Source organism: Petromyzon marinus, chromosome 27 (assembly GCF_048934315.1).
Source record: "Petromyzon marinus isolate PM22_M1 ecotype Great Lakes invasive population chromosome 27, UKy_Petmar_22M1.pri1.0, whole genome shotgun sequence".
NCBI lineage: Eukaryota > Metazoa > Chordata > Hyperoartia > Petromyzontiformes > Petromyzontidae > Petromyzon > Petromyzon marinus.
In genome coordinates, this window is record NC_133693.1 from 14,561,178 (window position 1) to 14,586,181 (window position 25,004).

The 25,004-nt window shown below is 45.2% G+C and overlaps 1 protein-coding gene across 1 annotated transcript; it reads left to right on the plus strand.

Annotated features, from left to right (window-relative positions):
• Positions 1-518: 518 nt before the first annotated feature.
• Positions 519-23,231, plus strand: LOC142929216 (fructosamine-3-kinase-like). Its single transcript, XM_076069972.1, has 8 exons — positions 519-542; positions 899-1,046; positions 11,353-11,444; positions 14,552-14,674; positions 15,533-15,690; positions 16,431-16,619; positions 19,381-19,509; positions 21,828-23,231. Exons 1-6 carry the CDS (start codon positions 519-521, stop codon positions 16,447-16,449), a joined length of 564 nt encoding a protein of 187 aa, XP_075926087.1. The 3' UTR covers positions 16,450-16,619; positions 19,381-19,509; positions 21,828-23,231.
• The last annotated feature ends 1,773 nt before the right edge of the window (positions 23,232-25,004 follow it).

The following is a 25,004-nucleotide window of genomic DNA, read 5'->3' on the forward strand; positions in this document are numbered from 1 at the left end:
ACAGACTCACACACACAGAGACTCACACAGAGACTCACACACACACAGAGACTCACCACACACAGACACAGAGACTCACACACACACAGAGACTCACACATACAGAGAGTCACACACACACAGACTCACACATACAGAGAGTCACACAGAGAGTCACACACACAGAGACTCACACAGAGAGTCATACACACACAGAGAGTCTCACACACACACACAGACTCACACAGAAACTCGCACACATGCAGAGAGTCACACACACACACAGATTCACACACACAGACTCACACAGAGAGACTCACACACACACAGACTCACACAGAGAGACACACACACAGAGAGTCACACACACACACAGACTCATATAGAAAGCCTCACACACACACAGACTCACACAGAGAGACTCACACCACCACCGCCACCACTCACCCACAGCTCGGTTCCACTCCTGCTCTGGGGTCGGTCCGCGTCTCTCTAACGGCCAAACTGCCAGTGGGAAGCACGTGGCGCGAGGCGCGGGGATGGTCCAAGGTAACCACGCCCCCGTGACGTCATAGCCATGAGCTCCTCCCCCTCACACCTGAGCTCCTCCCCCCCTGCCCCCCCTCGCGACCACCCCCCATGGTCCGCCATTTCCCTCCCCCTCGCTACCCCCCTGCCCCTCCTGCCCCTCCTCGTGACCCCCCTTCCCCCCCCGCCCCTCCACATTCGCAACCCCCCATGCCCCCTCACAACCCCCCATGCCCCCTCACAACCCCCCATGCCCCCCCTTTTTCTCCACCTAACGAACCCCCTCTATGCTCCCCCTCACCCCCCCCTTGCCCCCCCTGCCCCCCCCCTCGTGACCCGCCCCCTCACCCCCCATGCCCCGCCCCCCTCCCCCGCTGCTACTTCCGCTTAGGCCGGGGCCGAGTGGAGGCGGCGCGCGCTGTGGATTGTGGGTGGCGAGCGGCTGATTTGGATTCCCGCTCACGGCCACCGTCAGTGGCTCGCGAAAGCTTCTGAAGCGGCGGCTCGCTGGGCCTCCTCTACGTCGACTCAGCCTGAAGGTGAGAACCTCGCGCGGTGTGTCCACATCAGCAGTGGCGGCGGCGGCGGTGGGGGGAGACAGAGGAGGCGCCTGGCCCACAGCCGTCACGTTCTGCTGAGTTCACGGCGCTGCTTCAAGCAGAGCTCGGCCCTGCTGCTGCTGCTGTTGAGAGGCACTCCCAGAGGGCCGTGTGGCTGATGGGAATTATAGTTGTGGTTAAATTATAGTTGTGGTTACAGTTGTTGGTCGTGGTTATTGTTGTGTGGTTGTTATTGTGGTGGTTGTGCAGGTGGTGGCACACGAGTTAACCCATAGCACCAGGGTCTAGCCCTCCTCTTGTACCTAGCCAGGCAGAGCAGTCAACCCACGGCACCTGAGTCTGGCCCGTGGCCTCCTCCTGCACTTAGCCTGGCACAGCCGTCAAACCTTGGCACCTGAGTTATTGTGGGGACATCACCGCCACGTAGTGGTGAATGGCGACTGTTGATGTGTGTGGGCTTGTGTGTGAGTATGATGGTGAATGCGTGAGTATCATGGTGAGTATCATGGTGAGTGTATCATGGTTAGTTAGTAATACTGAGTGTGAGTTTGACTAATTCTCCCTCTCGCTGTCTCGGCTTTCCCCCCTAACTACCTCGCCTGGTGTACAGGAGGTTGTGGGTTCGACCCCGACGCTGATGCCTGCTGTATATTTGGAGTTTGCGTGTCTCTGTCTCTCCCCGTGGTCGTGTGGACTTTTTCTCCGGGTCCTCCGGTTTTTCCCTCCACATTTAGAAACATTCGTTTAAAGTTTTGACTTAAAACTTTAGTGACTGTGATGATGAGCCACTTCGTTAAGCTATCATTGGTGCCAAGTCGCTTCTGAAAAAGAGATGTTTAGCTGAGTGGACCTTAGTCTAGTTTTCTCTCTCCTTCCCGAGCACAAGAACAAGCAGGAGCAGGGGTAGGAGCATTCTCCACTTAGTGGTGGTGACGACACCACGGCGCTTGTGCCAGGATATGTGCACCACAGATATCCATCACATAGAGACCCATAGAGTCATCACACATAGACCTATACACTCACCACGCACATACCCTCAGACTTGCACAGAGAACCATAGACTCACCACAGAGACCCATAGACTAATCAGACAGAGAACCACAGACTCAAACAGATCCACAGACTCGCACAGAGCCTTATAGACTCACCAAACAGAGACATAAACTCACCAGACAGATACCCATAGACTCAATCGTACCCATACTCACACAGAGACCCATAGACTCACCACAGAAACCCATAGACTCAGAGAGAGACCCATAGACTCACCATACAGACCCATAGAATCACCACATAGAGACCCATAGAGTCATACAAAAACGCATAGACTCACCACACAGAGAACCACCGAATCAAACAGACTCGCACAGAGCCCTATAGACTCATAAAACAGAGACACATAAACTCACCACACAGAGACCCACGGACTCTCACAGAAACCCATAGACTCACCACACACAGATCCATCGACTCACAGAGAGACCCAAGGGCTCGCGTGTGTGGTTATTTAGTTGAAGGTGGAGGGGGATTACCAGCCCCTTGCACCCATCCAGAACTCCCTGTTGCCACTGTGTGGCTGCGAGGCGACGTGAGGTTTACAGCTGGTCAGGTTTGGCGCCCCCCCCCCCCCCCCCCCCCCAAAATAGCATTTCTCACAACCACCACTGCGTTATCGACCGTCGCCATTCGCCAATAAGTGACAGTGACGTCACCACGGCGCCTGTGCCAGGCCAGGTGCACTTTGAAGCCACGTGAAGTGTCGAAGGCTCGCTGACCGGAGGTCCTGGAACAGACCCAGGTGCCATGGGTTGGCTGACTGAGATGACTGGCAGATGCACCACCTGTTCCCTGTACTGTGCCAAATTGCTGCATATTTATCATCCGGTGTTCCGCTCGTTGTTGTGAGCGTCACTCCTCTGTTGTTGGTGGAGGGCGACTGTCTCCAACTGCCCAGTAGAAGCGTCCTTCACGAGCCTCCCTCGCAGAGGCCGATCCCGACACCGCTGGTACCAGTCGTCGGCAAAGCCCACTCAGCTCCACATCCTCCTGTACCGCATCAGTCCACCTCCACTCCAGCCCATGGCGTGCCCGCCCATCTACTCTCAACCACTTACACCACATATTCGTTAACGATGCGCACCCTAATCTGCCACTACAGTTGTGTGCAGGGTGTTGTGATGTCACGTAGTTAGACGTTTCTCCTGGTCCCCCCCCTCCGTTATAACGCGCCATCTATCTATGGCCTCGTCGCATTGGCCTTCATGGACGAGTGGTGATGGTGAAAGATGATTCAGCGGTGGACACTGAATTACCGGGGCCCCATTTAACGTTCAGGTGACACGGGGCACGGTACGTGAAGAACCTCTTATCTGTCCTGTAAGCAGACTCCTCTGCGTGGGATATTTAACACCTCTTAATGCACAGACAACAGCCAACTCAGCCTTGCCTGCCGGAGGAGCTCGCTGATGATCGGACAGTGTCCAGATCTCTCAAGGATCTGTGAGCTACTCGCACACAAAGATCCCCCGTGTAGCCTTTAACAGACTGTTGGGGCAAGTGCTTTATAACATCATCAAAGGGGCGCTGCAATATGATGCAATCAAAATCACCGATCAGAGATTTTCCTATATATTGTCTTTGTTGATCGTGAATCGAGACTAATTGTATTGATTCCACTCAATCGATCTGGCAGCAAGCTCAAAATGTCCGATTTTATCTGCAATATTTTGCATTTCACAGATCATTCAAAGCAACGGTATTGATGCCCGATTTGTATGAGTGGGTGGGTGGCAGGGTGAGTGGGTTTGTGAGTGGGTGAGTGAGTGTGTGGGTGGCTTTAGTAGTTGAGCGGGTGGGTGAGTCAGATAATGAGGCACCGCAGTGGTGAGATGTTAACTCCCTCGCCCAGAATACAGGATGTAATCAATTCGATCCCGACCCTGAAGCTGTATATTTGGAGTTTTCATCTTCTTCCGTGGTCGCGTCGATTTTTTTGATTCCTTGGGGTTTGTTTTACACGTAGGCTTTCGCGACCAATATTATCCATAATAGAGGTTTTTTTTTTGGGTTAGATCGCGTAAATATATAAATGTGTCGTTAAAACCCACCACCACCCGACACAGCCAACTAGTAAGGGTTGTCACGTAATCAGAACATGCCAATTTATCACTAGTACAGCACACCGGTGTGTTGGAGAGTCAAGCCACAACATTTACAATCTGAGTACAACGTTTCGCCAGTAATTACAACTAGCTTCATCAGGCGACAGCCAGATTTGTGGAGAAGTTAGTCTGTTTCGTTCCTTATAAAGAGGCATAGATGTGGTGACCAAACTTTGGCGCTCTTGATGCAAAGTGGGGAGGGGGGGGGAGATTAATGAGTCAACGTACATTATGCATGCGCATTATGCGAACCCTTTGCGCTTGTCCTTCCGGTCCATTGTGTGCATTAAAATAGCCGGGTTTTCCCTCCGCATTTAAAATCAACATGCGTTTAAAGGCTTTGAATGCAATAAATGTTTACGTGATAAGCCACTTCGTCGACCTATTATTTGTAATCAGGTCACTTGATATACCTCTGTGGGCCTTACCTGGTAAAATAAAAAAAATTGTTTAGTTTCAGTTTATTGGATGGTTGAGTGGGTAGGTGGGATTTTGAGTGCGTGGGTGTGTCAGTTGGAGATTGAGTGGGTGTCAGGGTGAGTGGGTGGGTAAATTGGTGAGTGAGTGAGTGTGTTTGAGATCCAGTGGGTGGGTTTGTGTGAGTGGGTGGGTGAGTAGGTGGCTGAGCCGGAGAGTGGAGTGCCATGGTGGCGAGATGTTAACTGCCTCGTCTTTTATAAACTAGGTCATGGGTTCGATCCCGACCCTGACGTCTGTATATTTAGAGTGAGTGGGTGTGTAGGTGGGTGCATAGGTAAGTTCTTGAGTGAGTGGCTTGGTGTGTTGATGAGTCAGTGGGTTAGTGAGTGAGTGAGTGGGTTTGTGAGTGGGTGAGTGAGTGTGTGGGTGGCTTTAGTAGTTGAGTTGGTGGGTGAGTCAGATAATGAGGCGCCACAGTGGCGAGATGTTAACTCCCTCGCTTGGTATATTGGAGTTCGTAGGTTCCCCCCAACCCTAAAGCCTGTATACATTTGGAGTTTGCATCTTCTCCCCATGGTCGGGTGGAATTTTCTCCGGGTTCTCCGGGTTGTCCCTCCGTATTTAGAAACATGCATTTATAGAATTTGGCTGCTATAACGTTCTACGTGAAAAGCCACTTCATTGAACTGTTATTTGTGGTCACGTGGCTTCTGAAAAATATCTATTTTGCTGTGGGCCTGACCTGGTAAAATAAAAAAATATTTTTAAAATGTAGTTTAGTGTGTGGATAATTGGGTGGGTGGGTGAGTGGGCAAGTGCATGGGTGAGTGCCTGGGTGGGTTTATGGGTACTGAGTGGCTGGGTGAGTCAGTGCCTGGATGCATGTGACGGTGGGTGTTTAAGTGAGTGGGTGACTGTGTGGGTTAGTGGGTGGGAGAGTCATATAGTGGGGGGCCACAGTGGCGATATGTTAACTACCTCGCCTCGTATACAGAAGGTTGTGGGTTCGATCCTGACCCTAATGCCTGTATATTTCCCTCCACATTTAGAAACATGTATTTAGAGGAGTTAGTTGCTATAAATGTATACATGATAAGCCTCTTTTTTGAGCTATAATTTTTGGCGATGGTGCTTCTGAAAACAATATTCATAGCTCAGTGGGCCTTACCTGGTAAAATAAACCTGGTTGAGTTAGTGGGTGGTTGAGTTAATGGGTAGTTTAATTATTGGGTGGCTTTATTATTGTTTGGTTGAGTGATGGGTGGGTGGATGATTAGTTATTTGGGTAGTGGGTGATTTGGTGAGTCGGTGAGTGGCTGAGGGAGTGGGAGGTGGTTGGGTGAGTGTGTGGGTTAGAAATGGAGTGGGTGGCAGGGTGAGTGGATGTGTAAGTGGGTGAGTGAGTAGGTGAGTGGCTGGGTAATTAGGTGAGTGGCTCGGTAAATAATTGAGCAGCTGGGCGAGTAGGTGAGTGTATGGGTGAGTGTGGGTGGGTATGTGGTTGGGTGAATGAGTGTGTGGGAAGGAGGTTAGGTGGGTAGTGGGTGGGTTATACATTGAGTGAGTGCGTTAGTGACTGGGTGAGTGAGTGGGTGGGTTAGCGATTGAGTGGCTCGGTGAGTGAGTGCTGGGTCGGTGAGTGGGTGAGTAGGTGAGTGTGTGGGTGTTAGTGGGTGGGTGATTGATGGGGTGGGTGTGTGAGTGAGGAGATGGGTGGGTGGGTTGGTGAGTGCATGAGGGAGTAAGTGGGTGGTTGGGCGTGTGCATAAGTGAGTGGGTCAGTGAGTGAGTGTGTGGGTGTGTGTAGATTAGTTTGGTATGAGATTGAGTGGGATGCTGGGTGAGTGGTTGAGAAGATAGGTGGGCAAGTTAATGAGTGAGTGGGTGGGTGAGCGGAGGGGTGAGTGACGGGTTGGGTGAGTGAATGGGTGAGTGACGGCTGGGTGGGTAATTTAACATGGGAAGTTGAGTGGGTAAGTTAGCGTGTAAGTGAGTGGATGGTTGAGTCAGAGAGTGAGGCGCCAAGGTGGTGAGATGTTCACTATTTTGCCTAGTATACAGGAGGTGGTGGATTCGATCCCGACCCTGTCGCCTGTATATTTGGAGTTTGTAAGTTCTCACCCGTGGTCGCCTGGATTTTGTTCTAGATCCTCAGGGTTTTCCCTCTGCATTTAGAAGCAACATGCGTTTAGAGGATTTGGCTGCAATAAATGTATCTGTGATAAGCCACTCGTATATCTATCATTTGTAGCCAGGTCTATTCTGAAAAGGATCTATATAGCTCAATGGGTCTTGCCTGGTGAAATAAAAAGTAAATTTCGGTTTAAAGCTTTCATGACTGCAAGGATTCATCTTCTTGGTTCTTTCGGTAAAGTCACGTAGAATGGTAATAAAATAATAAAATAAAATAAGACAATAAAATTCTCACGACGTTTTGGCCACAACACAAGTGGCCTTCTTCAAGTGAAGAGACAGGTCTGTCCGGAAGACAGAGCTTGAATGAACGCTGACATGCAAGGACCGCGTCTATTAAGCTGTGTGGGCGGAGTTAATATATGAATTTGCATGTTACCTGCATCACCTCCGGAGAGGAGGAGGGAGGGGGCTGGGAACACAGGCAGAGAGGAAACAAGAAAAGGGGCAAGTGCAACAGCCAAGGTGCGCTGTTGTGTCCTGAGTTGCCTTATGACTATGCTGTAAACTGGACTACTATATAATACAATATTATACCTTCCAATCTAAACTACATGGTATAACATCATATCATAGACAAATTCCACTTTTGAATTATGCAATACGTTACTTTACACTACCCTATACTTTAGATTATAAACTATTAGACTTGTGATATTACATTATGTCTTATTCTTTGAACCCAACTATATACCACACTGATGTATATTCATTATGCAATTACGATGCTATATATTGCCTTATGAGTTATGTTAAACATTACAATGTTATACTATTAATTATTATACTACATGTTGTAAACCATACCATTGACCGTGGTGTAAGAAGTATTAAGAGGCAGTGCCAGCGAAAGGGCTGCGGTCTGAAAATCACCATAAAATACAATCAATTAAGAACCGAAATGGTTTAAAACATCTTTCCAATGGTTACTAAGCCAGAATCCATCTTCTCGGTTGAAATTGTCTCTGTGCTTGTATATGTGGATGGCCTCATGAACGAATCTCTCATGGTAGCCGGTTGGCTTGCAAAGAACCTCTGTCTTGGAGAAGTCAATGTCATGTGAGCCCACTGAATTATAACAGTGATCTGCCACGGCAGAGGCGTTCGTCCTACCGTGTTTCATGTCTGCTTTATGTTCGCGGATGGGGTCCGATATATGTCGTATGGTTTCTCCAATGTAGCTGCTACCACAGAGGCACTTTAGTTTGTAAACGCCCGGGTACTGTATGTCTGGAACCACATCCTTTACAGATGGAACCAGATCACGGATTTTTTGTACTGTGTTGAATCTGACCTGGATCTTGTGTTTATTCAGGATTTTGGAGATATTTTTGTGACCCCCGCAATGTACAGTGAGGGAAAAAAGTATTTGATCCTCTGCTGATTTTGTACGTTTGCCCACTGACAAAGAAATTATCAGTCTATAATTTGAATGGTCGGTTTATTTGTGGTGAAGGTTGTTTTGAAAACGAGCTATGTAGCTCATTGGGCCTCACCTGGTAAAATAAACATAATTCATTGTGTAGGTGAGTGAGCAGTGTGTGAGTGAGTGCATACGTGTGTAGGTGAGTGGGCGGTGGGTGAGTGAGATATTGGGTTAGAGATATAGTAGTGGGTGGCTTGCTGAGTGGGTGAGTGGCTCGGTGGTTAAGTTAGTGGGTGGTTTAATTAATAGGTGATTTAGTTTGTGAGTGGTTGAATTATTGGGTGGTTGACTGATGGGTGGGTGAATAATTCCGTGGTAATGGGTGAGTAGATGAGTGGGCGGGTGGTTTGGTGAGTGGGGGATTAGAAATTGAGTGGATTGCAGGGTAAGTGGATGTGTAAGTGGGGTGGGTAAGTAGATGAGTGGCTGAGGGAGTGGGCAGCTGGTTGGGTGAGTGGGTGGGTTAGAAATTGAGTGGGTGGCAGGGTCAGTTGATGTGTAAGTACTGGGTGAGAAGGTGAGTGGCTCATTGAGTAAGTGAGTGGATGGGCGAGTAGGTGAGTGGATGGATGAGGGAGTGAGTGGGTGGGTGAATTAGTGGGTGGGTGAGTGGATGTTTGGGTGGGTGGATGAGTGAGTGTGTGGGTAGGTGGTTAGGTGGTTAGTGTGTGCGTTAGAAGTTGAGTGGGTTAGTACCTGAGTGAGTGAGTCGGCGGGTGGGTTGGTGAGTTCGTTGTTGGATGAGTGGGTGAGTATTAGTGGGTAGGTATGTAGGTGAGTGATTGACTGTATGGGTGGGTGAGTGAGTGAAGAGATGGGTAGGTGGGTTGGTTGGTGGGTGCGTGAGTGAGTGAGTAAGTGGGTGCGTGAGTGCATAAATGGCTAGGTGAGTGAGTTTGTGGGTATGAGATTGCGTGGGTGGTTGGGTGAGTGGTTGAGAATTAATTTTGATGAGTTAGTGGGTGGGTGAGTTGGTGAGTGAGTGGTTGGGTTAGCGTATGGGTAAGTGAGCAAGTGGTTGGGTGAGTGTGTGGGGTAGTGAGTGATTGAATAAGTGGGTGAGTGAGGGGCTGGGTGGTTGGCTTGGGTAGTGAGATTGTGGGTGGGTAAGTGAGTGGGTGAATGGGTGTATTGGTCGGTGAGTGTGTGAGTAAGTTAGTCGGCACATGATTGAGCGGGTGGCTGGCTGAGTGCGGGAGAAGATGGGTGGGTGAGTTAGTGGGTAGGTGAGTTGGTGCGTGGTTGGGTGAGTGAGGGAGTGACTGGTGGGTGGGTAAGTTAATGTGGGAGGTTGAGTGGGTGAGTTAGTGTGTAATTGGGTGAGCGGGTCAGAGAGAGGGGTGCCACTATGGTGAGATATTAACTACCTCACTGAGTATACAGGAAATCGTGTATTCGATTCTGACCCTGCTGCCTGTATATTATGAGTTTTAATGTTTTGCCTGTGTCCTCGTGGATCTTTCTCCGGGTCCTCCAGATTTATCCCTCCACATTTAGAGTCAAGATTTGTTTAGACGATTTGGCTGCACTAAATGTCAGCTTGATAAGCCACTTCGTTCACGTATCAGTTGTAGCCAGATCACTTCTAAAATGTTTTATATAGCTCTGTGGTGCTTACCTGTTAAAATACAAAATAGTTTAGTTGTAGTTTATTGGATGGGTGATTGGGTAGGTGGGTAGTTCGGTGCGTGGGTGGGTTAGAGGTTGGGTAGGTGGCAGGATGAGTGGGTGGGTGAGTAGATAAGTGGCTGGTGAGCAGGTGGGTGGGTGAGTGCATGAGTTATAGATTAAGTGGGTGGATGGGTCAGTGTGTGATTTGGGGCATGAATAGGTGAGTGGGTGGGTTAGTGGAGTGTTGAGTGAGTGGGTCGTTGAGTTAGTGAGTGGGGGGTATGCAGGTGGGTTCGTAGGTAAGTGGTTAAGTGAGTGGCTGGGTGTGTTGATGAGTGAGTGGGTTTCGCGATTGAGTGGGTGCCAGGGTGATTGGGTTCATGAGTGCTTTGGCTGGGTGTTTGAGTGGTTGGGTGGGAGGCTGAGTCAGAGTGGAGCGCCAGGGTATCAGAATGTTAACTCCCTCGCCATTTGTATAGGACATCGTGGGTTCGATCCCGATCGTGACGCCTGTATATTTGGAGTTTGCATGTTCTCCCTGTGGTTGCATGGATTTTTCTCTGGGACCTCAGAGTTTTTCATGTATATTTAGAAATATACATTTAGAGGCTTTGGCTGCTATAAATGTCCACGTGATAAGCCACTTCTTTGAGCTATCATTTGTTTGCCATGTCATTTCCGACAAGGATCTGTATAGCTCAGTGGGCCTTACCTGGTGAATTTAAAATAATTCAATTGTAGTTGAACTATTTTAAGTGAATAGGTGGATGAGTGGGTCGGTGGGTTGGTGAGTAGCTGGTTTAGTAAGTGAGAGGTTGGATGAGTGGGTGGGTGGTTGAGTTGTTGGTTTAGAGATTCGGTACGTGGCAGGGTGAGTGAGTGGGTGGGTGGCTTTACGAGTGGGTGGGTGGGTGGATAAGTCAGAGAATGGGGCGCCATGGTGGCTAGGAGATGTTAACTACCTCGCCTGGTATATTGAACTTCGTAGGTTCGATCCCGACCTTGACGCCTGCTGTATATTTGAAGTTTGCATGTTTTCCCCGTGGTCGTGCAGGTTTTTCTCCAGTTTCTCCAGTTTTTCCCTGCACATTTAGAAACATGAGTATTTTGAGCATTTGGCTGCTATAAATTTCCATGTGATAAGCCACTTCGTTAGGCTATCATTTGTGGCCAGGTCGGTTCTGAAAAATAGCTCTGGTAAAATAAAAAATGGTTTCATTTATAGTCTACATAGGATTGACTTCCCAGGAAGTAACACTCATTGTATAAACCCCAGAAGAATATTGTTTTGAGTCACCCAAACCAGAATGTGAACTGATATATTCGTATTTTCAAGCGAGGTTCTCGGCCACAGACCACCTGGACAAATATGATGTAGTTTAGTTTGCATATGAATTATTACTTGGGGTTTGTTGACATGATAAAGTTAATGTTTTCTTTGACATGTCTATTGTGTTGTACACTCTGACAGGGGCTCAGGCTTGTTGGGGCAGCATCTGGCTGAAATGCACCTTCACAACAGGAAGATTGGAGAGAGGCTTCACAAGGAAGAGAAAACTATCGGTATTGAATCATGAAAATGTAAAACATGTGGAAAACTAGGCCCACCGATCCAACCCTAGCATCATGTCAACTATGTATTATGTTGACATTCCTTCGCACTGAGAGTAGGCATGCTAATCGGATCTAATGAATATGTGTAAACAGGCGATTTGTGTGTAAACAAACACACATTTCATACAGCTGTTTATTAATCGTAAAAATCAAGCGATTGAGCTAGTGAATGAGATAGACACATGCTGTCATTATTTCATACATGAACACAACTAGCCAGCCAGCAGTCATGCTTTTCCACACCTAATCACATTCATCTCTTTGTTTTAGCCATCTTTGTGATGAAGGGAACTGTATTGTTCATGTGTGTGCAATGTACTTTTCAGAATATGAATTATGTTGGGTAATATATGAATTATGGCTATTAAAAGTATCTGTATTTAAGTCCATCAGGGCAAACTCTTCTGCAAAGGAGACTTAGAGCATTCAACATTGCGTCCCTTTATATTTTTGCTAATTGCAATATTTTTCGATTTAAAGCTTTCGTGACTGCAGGGATTCATATGCTTGGTTCTTTCGGTAAAGTCACGTGGAAGGGAAATAATAAAATAATACAAATAAAACATTATATAATAAAATTTTCACGAAGTTTCGACCACAACGCAAGCAGACGTCCTCAGATGAAGAAACAGAGCTGTCGGAAAGACAGCGTCTTAATGAACACTGGGCAGTGAACACTGGGCAGTGTTCATTAAGACGCTGTCTTTCCGACAGCTCTGTTTCTTCACCTGAGGACGGCTGCTTGCGTTGTGGCCGAAATGTCGTGAGAATTTTATTATATTATGTTTTATTTGTATTATTTCCCTTCTACGTGACTTTGCCGAAAGAACCAAGAATATAATCGCAATATGTTCAGGAGATAAATGTCAAGGTCTGCTAGCCAAAAGAAGGCTTTAGGAGAGAGTTCATGTAGTTTTGCTATTCATTCATTAAAGGGCAATAGAGTAAATGCTAAAATAAATGTTTCCAGCTAATTTTTTTATATACGCTAGATTTACAAGTCTATAATGTACAGAAAATACCATGGTTGGCCAGACCATCGCTCGGCATCTGCATGTGGCTCCTGGGCAGTTCAAGTGTGGCTCTGCAGAGGCGCTGCTAATTTGTAACTCTTCAATTTAACTTTATATGAAGTGAGAACAATCTGGTATCGGAGGCAGGCCATGAGTACTCCCAGGGCACTGAGATTTCTAAACTCAAAATTCCACAGCCAGTCAACACGAGTCAACTTCTGTATGGCTAATCTTTATCTCTTGTGGCTCCCGTGGCCATCTAAAGATTATGGTATGCTGCTGGTAGGGTCAGGAAAGTTGGTCACCCTTGGTATATGCGTTGATGATTTTGTGCAATGTTCAGCTGCTCCGTCACGACAGGGGTCCCAGTCAGTTTGAGACTGCTAAATTAAGGTTCTCATGTGCTTTACAGATTTTGATACAAATTTCAGTCTTGAATTTCTCCCAACAGGTATGGACCCTGGGCAGGAGGATGTAGAGTATGTGGGTTTCATACGGCTATATGCTGTGGTTACATCCCACATGTGATCTCCGCTTTAAAGTCATGAAACTGGTTGTAGCCCATTTAAATTTTAATATACCCGTTTAACACGTAGGCTTTCGCGGCCAATATCCATAATATCGTTTTTTTTGGGTTGGATCGTTGAAATAGAAATTTGTCGTTATACCCGCCACCGACACAGCCAATTCGTAAGGTTTGTCACATAAACAGAACATTCCAATTCGTGAAGGGCTCACAAGTGACGTCATCACATCTATCCCTCCAAGGAATGAAACAGGAGGATTTCTCTACGAATTTGGCTGTCCACCTAATGATGATAGTTGTAAATACTGGCGAAACGTCATACTCAGATTGTAAATGTTGTGGATTTTCTCTCCAACACTTCGGTTTGCTGTACTAGTAGCGGATTGGCATGTTCCGTTTACGTGACAACCTTACAAATTGGCTGTTAGGTGGTGGTAGGTTTAACGGCTCATTTATTTTTATGCGATCTAACCCAGAAAAAAGCATATTATAGATTTAATATACCCTTTTGTTGAAGGACAGCCTGGGTGACCAAAGTTTTATAGGAGCGGCAATAATGTTTACTTGATTAAATTAGTTTTATCATGGAGCGGTAAAATCAGCTGTTGTTCAGATGTCAGTCTAATTAGTATTACATCGTAGAAATATGAGAGTCCTTTGTGTAATAGTCTATTAACCACTGATGATGGTAACATTGGTTTAAGGTTACATTTTAAGAACTAGATTGACGTACATTTTTTCTTGCATAAGTACACAAATTTATAAAACAGTATATTTGATGAAAAAATGCATATATTTTCTTCAATTGCACAGAGTTGTACCTTTGATAACAGGGCACACAGTTACAACTGACATCACCAGATGTCACTCAAGTTCCCTCAGAGATCGATCTTGCATAACCAGTGTTCACGTAATCAGTTATGTTTTCGCTAATTACCAATTACACTCAGCCGGGTTTGACAGACTTGTATGAATGTATGTTGCACTTCCTTTCCACCGTACATAGCCAACCGTGCTAAACGGAGGTGCGGGAATTAAGCGCAGAACCTATCGTTAGGATCAATGCTGTTGTAATTTTTTATGAGGATATCAATTGGTGGCTAGAATGAGATGTTCAAAGACTACAGCATGATAATCGGTACATAACATGAGTGTCGAATTATGTCTTAATAATTACCCAGCCATTTGTACATAAAATTCAACGTTTCTGGGTGACCGTGTTCTTCATTGCAAGGCCCGCGGGCCGGTGGCAGTCCCTGGTGTCCTTTTTACTGCGACCCCTGACGTGCAGTCCCCGACAATACACACAAGTGAAAACACCCCATCATGCTGTCAAACCCCCCAATGGTTTCAAATGTGAGATGGCTCTTTCACTGATAATGTCTTATTCGCGAAAGTGGCCCGCCTCCGAAAATGAGTGAATATCACTGTTTTAGGTCAAGGATTGGCCAAATAAAGTAGGTATTATTTGCTTATGTTTTTAAATGTCTGTAATAAAACTATATTTATGCCACCAGCTGAATGAGTGGCAGGAGGACTGGGTGACGTTCTTCTCACGGCAGCGACTGCAGCTTCAGCTGGACATGATAGAGAAGGACTACGGTGAACGGGAAACCCGCGAGCTCTGGTCTCGGCTTCAGGTTCGTAAGCCGTTTCACTCTCGCCCTTAACCCTTTCCTGTTCCGAGACGACTGCTCATTTCAGGATGGGTCTCGTTCACCACCGAATCTCGGAACGCGCAAGTGGTTCAGCGGTAATTTTTTTTAGAGAGGCATAGCGCCGTTGTTTTTAAAGACATTGTACTCGCCGCAGAGCACCGTAGCGACAGGACAGCACTCTATTATAGCTGGTACCAAACTGTGCTACACACCTTCCCGCACGGCCTTGTGGGATCCTCGGTACCGATAAAGTTATTTAATATTTACTTCCTATTACGTTCCGATGACGTACACGAGATTCAGCGGTGAACGGGATGCACCCCGCAACTTGCAGTCATCTCGGAGCAGGAAAGAGTTAATACATGCAGCAGTGTAGCTCATCATGTGCACAGCCATATGGGAAACCCATTTGATCGCAGTGGGTTTTCGAGGTGACTTTAAAGGTAAAGTGGTGTTTCACACGCAGGCTTTCGCGACCAATATTATTCATGATAAAGTTTTTTTTGGCTTAGATAGCGTAAGTGTAAATGCGTCCGTACACCCACATCCACCCAACACAGCCCATTAGTAATGTTTCTGACATGAACAGAACGTGCCATTTATGTTATTGCTCGGCACTCTGGTGTGTTAGAGAGGAAACGCAGAACATTTTCAAACGAGTACGACCTTTCGCTGGTGATTACACCCAGCATCATCAAGCAATTGCCAGAAGCGTTCTGGCTTCTGGCAATTGCCTAATGGCAATTGGAGTGGGTGTACGACGCATGTAAATTTATGCGATCTAACTCTAAAAAAACGTTATCATGAATAAAGTGGTGTTGTTTTTTGCGTGGTGTGCAGCTTCGGTTGGGGGAATTTTTCCGGGACGTAGAGGTGGTTCCGGCACTGCTCCACGGTGACCTATGGACTGGGAACGCTGCAGAGATTAATGAAGGGCCCGTCATCTTTGACCCAGCCTCCTTCTATAGGCACTCGGAGTACGAGCTTGCCATCGCTGGGTAAGAAAAAACTACAAACAACCAAAACAATTGCAGCAACTGCCGTTCACTGCCCTGTCTATGGCATGCAAGGTTCATTCGTATAACCTCAGTGTGGCAAGGGCTGGCTCATTAAATAAATAACAGAGACCAGGTAGAGTTGTGGTTGAGATGTCTACATGCTTAGGTCTCCACCCTCTCTATTTGCTAACTTACAAAGACTCATCCTTCCTTGCTAAGGCTTTTTGGGCAAATCCTGTTAAAGCTGATACGGTGCACAAAACACTAGTGGAACGATAAAACTCTTACTTATCCACGGCACTTGAGGATGCTTGAATGTTCCAGAAACACAGTTTGTCGAACAAGGAAGACAAGTTGCCACTGATGTGCTTTACCAGAAATCCAAGCTGAAGATAATTCATTACACGTCAAATGGAATTCAAACCCTCAGAGCTGGGATATGCTTCAGTGAACAAAAACACATTTGACATGATGTTTACTGTGCAGCCATTGGTGACTAAGTTGAGACCACAGCATTCCTGCCCTCAATTCGCAGGAACGTTTGTTGATAGATGGCTCACTGAATTTTGAACGGAGGACCTCAATGGCATTGGCTCGGTGCTCTGACATTGAAATTAACCTCGAGCCACTCAATTTCCTGCATTACGTTGAATTTGTGAAAATGTTGTTCATTGTTATGTTGTTCATACTGGAACAGCAGCATTGTAAGATTTTGAATGTTTGGTGTTGTTTGGGTACAGGATGTTCCAGGAGCTTTAGCTCCACGCTTCACTCATCCTACCACGCTCTCATCCCAAAGTCACAAGGCTTCGGCAAGAGCCAGAAGCTCTAGCAACTCTTCCACTACCTGAACCACTGGAATCACTTTGGGACAGGATACCGAGGGTCATCCATCTCCACCATGCGCAGTCTCCTCAAGTGAATGAACGGTGCAGGAAATCGTGGGCTATGGTGTATGACTATAAAAATTATTATCGGCCATGATATACATTGTTGAATAAAGGCCTTCCCTAAGCCACCACTCAATCTCACAAAACTAGTCCATTTAAATGCTGTGCAATGCCCTAGGCATTCCACGTGAGTGTGACCGGGGGTCCCTTTGTTCCACATCCTGGCCGTGATCTCCACGCGAAAACTGGGTCAGTTAATGTCCGAATCAGAATCTTTAATTAGGCTGGACGAATCTGATGAGCTATGAAGCTCTTTTTTTCACAGATGTCCAGTCGGGGCGAGTCAGAAAGTTACAACAACAAACAACAGTACAAACAGATAGGAGGGCAAAGTAAAGGAACGCGAAGCAAATTTTGACTTAAAACTTTCGTGACTGCAGGAATTCATATTCTTGGTTCTTTCGGTAAAGTCACGTAAATAGAAAACAAAAAACAATAAAATAAAGACCGCTTGTGTTGCGATTGAAACGTCCTGGGTTTTTTGCTTTTATTATTTTCAATTTATTTTTTATTTGTTTTATGTATTTAATTATTTAATTTGAATTTGATTTCTTGTTTTCTATTTACGTGACTTTATTTACGTGACTTTACCAAGAATATGAACGCTAAGCAAGTCATGAAATAAAAATATGTAAGAGTTCAAATTGCATTAGTGCATCAATTCCTGCCAATTTTTTTTATCACCAAATGCCATTTTGGGCAATGCAGTATAACAAAAACAATCCCAGATGTTTGGCTAGTACCAGTTACAGTGTATGTTTTTGTTGTTGTTTTGCTATGGGAGTAAACCCATGCAGAGAAAGGGACCAGAATTAGGAAAGCGAAACCAGGCACTCCTTCAGAAGATGCCATGCACGGGCGTGACCACTGCACCACCCTGACGCCCAAACAAATGTAATTCAAATAATCTACAATACTGGCAAATAAACCCTATTAGTGTCAACCGAATATCCGGACAATCTGGCCTGTGTATAGCTGCATCGGTGTTTCTATAAGTCGTATTCAAATTGCCTGCTATGAATAATATTTTAAAGTACAGGTTGCCCACCTCTGGTTTTATTTAACTTACCAGTTGTACTCATTCTGTTTGTCACAGGCAATATGGCAAGGAAAATATTTCGCAGCACGATTAGGACAATTATGGTGACACATGTGACCCCCTCTACACAAGTAACAGTTGAGAGTCAATGCTGTGATGTTGTGCGATTGGTGCAAGCGACCCCATCGTTGTGTTTTAATGTTGAGCAGTTAAACTTGCACTGTTGTGGGGTGAGGTCAAGGCCGATGTCTGCTTGCAGCGGTGTCAAGATGAGCGTTTTGAAGAGGCTCGCGAAGGATGATACTTGGCAGTTGGGTGCAGTCTCCCTCCATTAACAACAGAGGGCAGAGGAGCGACACTCACAACAATTGGCTGAGCACTGGGCGTATACAACGCATGAAGTCGGCAGCAAGTTTATCTCAGGGAGTTGACCCGCACACGACAACTGGGTCTGTCCCGCGTGTTCACGCTATAACGCGGTTGCCTTCATTTAGGGAACGCGCACCGCCATAAGGCGACTTGTGAGCGGTCGACGCCGAACTACTTTCTTGAGCTGCGCGGTTGAGCGAGACGAGACGGTAACGCGGCGGCGTCCCCTCAAGTTGTTTGTAACCCAATTCTGACTGCGCAGTAAGAGGCGGTGGGGGGGTCACCAAGTGACACGCAGCTTGACCGTGGAGTAGACCGCGAGGACGCCAACGTCGCCTAGGCAACGCCGCCCCCCTCTGGCTCTGCCTGCCTCGCTCTGTGCACGTGAGGTGTCAACCACGTGACGCGGGCCACTGCGCGCGTTGCGTCACCGCTCACCGTGGGGGCCCCTCCGCTACGTCCACATCGTACAGTCGCACATTCATTAATAGTCACACTCTTAATCATGTTTATGGTCATCGTCATTAAAGGTGAGTTTAATAATACTACTACACAATGTGTGCATTAATATATACGGCATGAATAAAACGCACCTGTAAATATCCTAAGTAAGTTTGACCTGACATTATTGCACAACAATTGCCCAGCCACCGTGGGATGTTTATCCTCCAATGTGTATCTGGCTCTGACCTGACTTATATAAAAGTGCAGCTCTGCAATTGCTTGGTCACACCACCGCTGGTGAAAAGACCTTCATGAGAGCAAACTCTTTACGAGTATTTGGTCTACTTTTCCATATAACAATAGGTTTTACCCTTTCTGGCAATACAACAGGTGTCAAGATGTTAAAACACCAAACAGAATCCTCATTCAAGGAATCCTGTCTGCATTAACCACACGTACTTGTGGTGAACATTCTTTGAAACTGATTAGTCCACACCAGGAAGGTCCCATATTCTACTTTTCCACGTTGACCAGATGTGTTGGAAGAGCCGGCTGAAAGCCACACTTTGCTGCATCACACACGACTTGCCGATCAGCTGTGGTGTGCCCATTTAGCGACCTCTGGTCTGTGAGTTCAGTTTACTAACCATTAACAGCATGGCAGCTTTCTAATTGGCTTGTGTGACAATTCACCTGTGTCATTATCTCTTGCACTGCCTGAAATAAGTTTTGGCGTAAGGGAGGGAAATTATGACTCACCCACCTGCACCTGCCTTGTGCTCCCAGACACCTAAGGACCTTACTACCGCTGTGAGAAATTGACGGGCGTAGACTGCTGTATGGCGATGATGTATTCACGTCGTTCCTGCTGTTTTCCTCTTTTGCTAGGTGATGCAATTGGTGTGCCAACACCTCCAGATGCAGTTCCTGAAGGACCTGGGCATTCGGGACATGTTCGTTTTGCCTGTGATGAATGAGTTTGTCCGAACACACAGGGAAGTCAGCCTGTTCATCGAGGTGCGTTTCCCATGTTTATTTCACTCGATTGGTCGTCTGTTTGCAAGGTCATGCTCTGCCCAGAGGTCACCCACTGAGATTTTTTTTACCGTAACATTACCGTCACTTGGGTTTGGTGATCGATTCAACGGGGCAAAAATATTTGTAAGAAGCGTAAACATGGCAACGTGATCATTGTCAGACCACGGAGAACCTTCAGAATGCCGAGTATGATCTTTAAATTGATCCTGGACTCGTTCGGGGGATATTTGAACAATTTGAATATTGGGGCGATATTGTCTTGCTACGGGTCTGAGTGAGAAGTCTCCCAGCGGTTTTTTGAGTCCATAATCGAGATTTTTGGGTTAGAGCACGTAAACATGCACTCAATGATACACTAAATATGCACTATTTATTTATATATATGCTAAATTATTTTGTTGATATGTAAACTCTGACTTTAACATAGCCACTTCCATGACCAGTTACATGCTAATTCCTCACGTTAACATTATGTTAATCTCCCATTTACATGCTAATTTCTGACTTTAACATCCTGCTAATATATCACATTAGCATAGCTACTTCAATGCTAAATCGTTCTGTTGATATGTAAACTCCTTTGTCAAGGTGCTCCGCTCCTCCCACCCAGCTTAAAATACGCTGCCAAGCTTAGCAGTGTTCATTGGAGCGCTGTCTTTCCGACAGCTCTGTTTCTTCACCTGAGGACGGCTGCTTGTGTTGTGGCCGAAACGTCGTGATAATTTTATTTAATAGTTTTTATTTTATTATTTTATTATTTCCCTTCTACTTGACTTTACCGAAAAAACCAAGAAGATGAATCCCTGCAGTCACGAAAGCTTTAAATCGAAAATCAACACACGTGGTACGAAACAAGTATCATATGTTATAAGAATAATATAAACATGCAATATTCACGGCAATGGCAGTGTTGTTCAGCGTGCCCTGCTGTGGAAGCCAGCCACATGAGTTTGATAACCAGTCATGGCTAGTATCAGTGGAAAGCAAAATCTGAACTGGTTCAATGCTTTGCTGACCCAGACTGAGCAGTATGGAGTGCTAATAAGTTAACCGGATGATACATTATTATTTGGCAATGCTGCTGCTGCGTTGGCAGTGGTGCCCAAGAACAATTAACTAAAAAACTCAACACATTAGTCAGTAATGTTGTGGCCTCAATAGACACAACATTATATGCAACGTTTCGGGCCATGGTCCTTCTCCCATTTGTACAATGAAAAAGGGCCATTGCCCAAAAGTCTACATTTTTTCATTTTTATTTAATTTTAAGGTCATTGTTATTGACGAACGTGTTGAGTTACCATGATAATTAAGAACAGATTTTGGTAGAAAGGTCCTGTTACTATGATGAATGTATCCTCTAGACAAACATACAAATTCATCACAGGGTTGCCTAAAGCTTGCCAATAGAAAATAATGCCGATTAAGTTGTGGGCACCCGACATTCACTTGCCCTGCGGCCACTCCCTCAACGACACGAGTCGCATTGACTCAGGGTCCCGCGGGTAGTTCCATGACTCGGTGGTCCAGGAGAGTGGCACGAGCGATGCGGGCATCAGCTGGGCGCCACAAGGGCAGCCATGCTTCGAGTCACTCGCACAGCTCCCTGTTCAGCACGACGTGAACGCATTCCCAGCCTTCTGATCTATGTGGCTTTTCCGAATCAAGCAAATTGTCACTGATAATTTAGCACATTTGCTATGCTATTTAAAAAATATCTAGCGATTCATTTTATATAGCGTCGTTCATGATTATTGCATCTCAGAATTTCTGAGGAGCCAAAGACCAAGCTGGAATATTGCAAGGGAGGTGAGCCTGCACCAACAATTGCCCTGCATTTCTATATATGTTCAGATGTTGCCAGCCAATTAGTGAGTGTGTATATATGTGGAAGGAAACTGGAGCACACAGATAAGTCACTGCTGAGTGCATTAATCACCCTTTGTGAGATTTGACGCAGCATGTAATTAAAATATATTTCCAATTTGTCTTCGGGTGATTTTGTAGGTGTTTGTTTTAAGCAAGAGGAGAGTGGAGTTTTAATGCCATGTCCTGAATGGGCCTTCCATTACAAAGTCCTCATTCAGGATCCCAGTCCCACAACATTTCAAGCCTCCCTCTCAGTTCTACTGCTCTTTGCACTGAACATTTAAACCTACTTATTGGGCCTTCTGATATGCCCTCTTTGGTATCATGACATGCCATTTCCTATACTGGATCATTGTAATCATCGCTCCATCATGCCTCCTTGTCAGTCAGTAAACTTCTAACATTGGTGTCGTGTGTGTCTGTTGCAGGGATACTCTGGGGGGCCCTTTCTTTGCCAGGACTCAAACGGCCGCTGGTTGCTTTCTGGAATCACCAGCTGGGGTGTTGGCTGTGCACGGGCATACCAGCCAGGTGTCTAGCGCACAGTCGCCAAGTTCATGGACTGGATTCACCAGAACATGCAGTAGTCTCTTATACATTTCTGCACAAGCAGAATACTATAGATCAGGGATATAAATATTATGGGAACTAAACATCAAAATAATTAATTAAGGCAATAAATATATTTTTCTAAAACTGATTTAAAGTTAATGTTAAAAGGTTAATTTAATGAGCTGAATGCTATATTTTAACTGCACCATAATGCAAAAAAAAATTCCAAGTGAACACAGATTTTGGGTCAAATCAGAAAAGTATTTTTTTTACATGCGTTGTCAATAGCGTTTTTATCTTTTGGGTTTGCCACACATGTCAACGGGCCTGGCAAAGCAAACATGAGCATGATGTTGGCATTGGCAGGAGATGAAGACAGAGCTTGCTATTTTTCAATGTTGCTTAATTCTTTCAAAACTGACACAATGGACAATGAATGCACTGTCTAAATATTTGGCCCAACCTGATTATACATGCTAGCAAAGTGAGTGTTGTCCAAACTACGTATGATACATTTATATTCTTGTTATATTTTGACCTGGGTCATCAACTCGCATCTCCCATACATTAATTGCCATGGATGTTGAGCAGTAGGGGTACTCAGAGGGGGTCTATTGGCCTTCTAGGGGACCACTGCAATGATCGGGGCATCCAGAAGGGATGATGAGTTCCACAGGGAGAACGTTCTTCATTGCCTTTGAGTGTCCATGGCAAGGTTATTGGTGATTACCTTCACCTCCCCCGGTCAACACAGTCCATGAGTTTGTGAGTTTTGCTTTACTAACGACATGAAAACAAGACTGGTTTGCACAAGGAGCCTGCAAAAATTTTATTTAGAAAACCTCATGAAACGTGATGCATGGCACTTATCTGAGACGCCCCTTATCTGAGACGCCCCTGTGTAAATGGCGTGATATCAAGACCATTATTATCATAGTGAACTACATGACGTGTGTAAGAAAACTATATAAACATCTATTGGAAACATTTCATGAAAATATGTACAAAAATGAACACTTTAATAGTGTTTCATGGTATTCCAAAAATTTAGACATTTGATTGGTTAAGATGGTTTACTCGTTGGGATGATAAATGGCAATGATCCTTCATCATGTAAAAGACTGTAAGCTGCTTTCAAAAATATATATTTTTTGAAGATCGTATTCACACTCTGCAACAGTCTATTTTCCACATCAAACCATAACGTGTCTGTCGACTGCAATTGAAAATTGATGCATGCTTAGTAGCGATCGGGTGAATAAACATTGCAATGTGTCACATGTTCGTGTCTGGGTGGCTTTTGCTTGAGATTAGGGATCTTGTGAAAAAAGTTATAAGACTTTATATGAAAACCTCCACAGAGGCCGATTTTGACACTGTTGGTACAAGTCATCAGAAAGTCCAATTAGCTCCATCCACATCCTTCTGAACCGCATAATTCCATCTCTCTTCTAGCCTATGACACATCCATTTAGCCCCATCCAGCCAAACAAGCTGTATCATGGGACCTTTTTCCAGAATCAAAGTGTGAAAAATAATAAAAGGTTTTATCCTTTCTGGCAGTAAAGCAGGAAGTGGTGTTAAAATGTTCAAACAACCAATTAGAAACCTGTTGCAAGGAATCAAGTTACTGCATTAACCACACACGTGACTTGTGGTCAATATGCAAACAAACATGCTCTGATAATATTTGAATTGTCTTTGAAACTGATTGGCCTACACCAGAGACAGCCTTCTTTATGACCTAGTCTCACCACCAGTGTCAGATCAGAGATCGCCAAAAGGGGAACAGTGCAAAGGCAATGCCACACGTATCGGAGCATTTATAGCTAACCACTGCCCACAGCTCCCCAATCACTCGGTGTGCTCACCGCGGTGCCACCACTCCCCCCTCACAATGTGCAAACCACTACGCCACCAATCTCCACATTCTCACAGTGCGCTCACCGCTGCGCCACCGGTCCCCACTCACAGCTAGAATATGAATTAAATGTCCACAGTCATCGTTTTCTGATTTCCGAAATAATACGAGTTGCATTTCATTCAACATTGGGGAGGGGTCTGCCCTTCATTTAAGGCCCTGGCTGCTTACAGAATTGTCACAGACTGTTTTGCCTCAGCAGCTTTCCTCTTTTCTCCTGATGATGATCGAAACGTCGTAGTTTTTTGTTATTTTTAAAAATTATTTTCTCTCAACTTATCTACGTGACTACCGAAAGACCCAAAGAATATGATTTCATGGATGTTTATGAGGTCTGTTGCTGAGGGTTTCAAAGAAGTGGAGGCCTCTCTCAGTACATAAGAGTGAGGGGTTGTAGGTTTCGGCTTGGGTCATGGGTACGGGTTATTTTTTGGCATATTTTATTTTAAAAAAATCGAATTCCAACGTCGTGGATATTGTGATGTTTGGATTATTGACGGTAGAATTAATATTATTGCGAATATTTCTTATATTCTCGTTTTATGCCACTGATTATTGATGTAAAAAATAGGTTCAAATTTAAACGGCATGCAAAGAAGGTTTCAGTTAATTATGAAACAATTCGCAACTGTTGATTTATGTGTTGTAGTGTATGATTGTCTGCTCGACTCAATTTCTGAGGATCTCACGTTTATTTCTATATTATTGTACATTTTACAGTAGTGCTATAAAAATGAAATGAAAAAAATGTTAGCTTTTCACCACAAACAAGGCTACAATGGTTATGATATTGTGATAATTAGATTTTCACCACAAACTAGGCTACAATGGTTATGATGTGATAATTTGATTTTCACCACAAACAAGGCTACAATGGTTATGATATTGTGATAATTAGATTTTCACCACAAACTAGGCTACAATGGTTATGATATTGTGATAATTAAATTTTCACCACAAACTAGGCTACAATGGTTATGATAGTGATAATTAGATTTTCACCACAAACTAGGCTACAATGGTTATGATAGTGATAATTAGATTTTCACCACAAACTAGGCTACAATGGTTATGATATTGTGATAATTTGATTTTCACCACAAACAAGGCTACAATGCTTATGATATTGTGA

What these genes read in the sequence shown, in the direction of transcription:
- LOC142929216 (XM_076069972.1), top strand. Translation starts at nt 519, where the DNA reads ATGGTCCAAGGTAACCACGCCCCC. An exon ending in TCCAAGGTAACCACGCCCCC is followed by an intron (nt 543 to 898) that starts GTGACGTCATAG and finishes ACTTCCGCTTAG; the next exon opens with GCCGGGGCCGAGTGGAGGCG. An exon ending in TACGTCGACTCAGCCTGAAG is followed by an intron (nt 1,047 to 11,352) that starts GTGAGAACCTCG and finishes ACACTCTGACAG; the next exon opens with GGGCTCAGGCTTGTTGGGGC.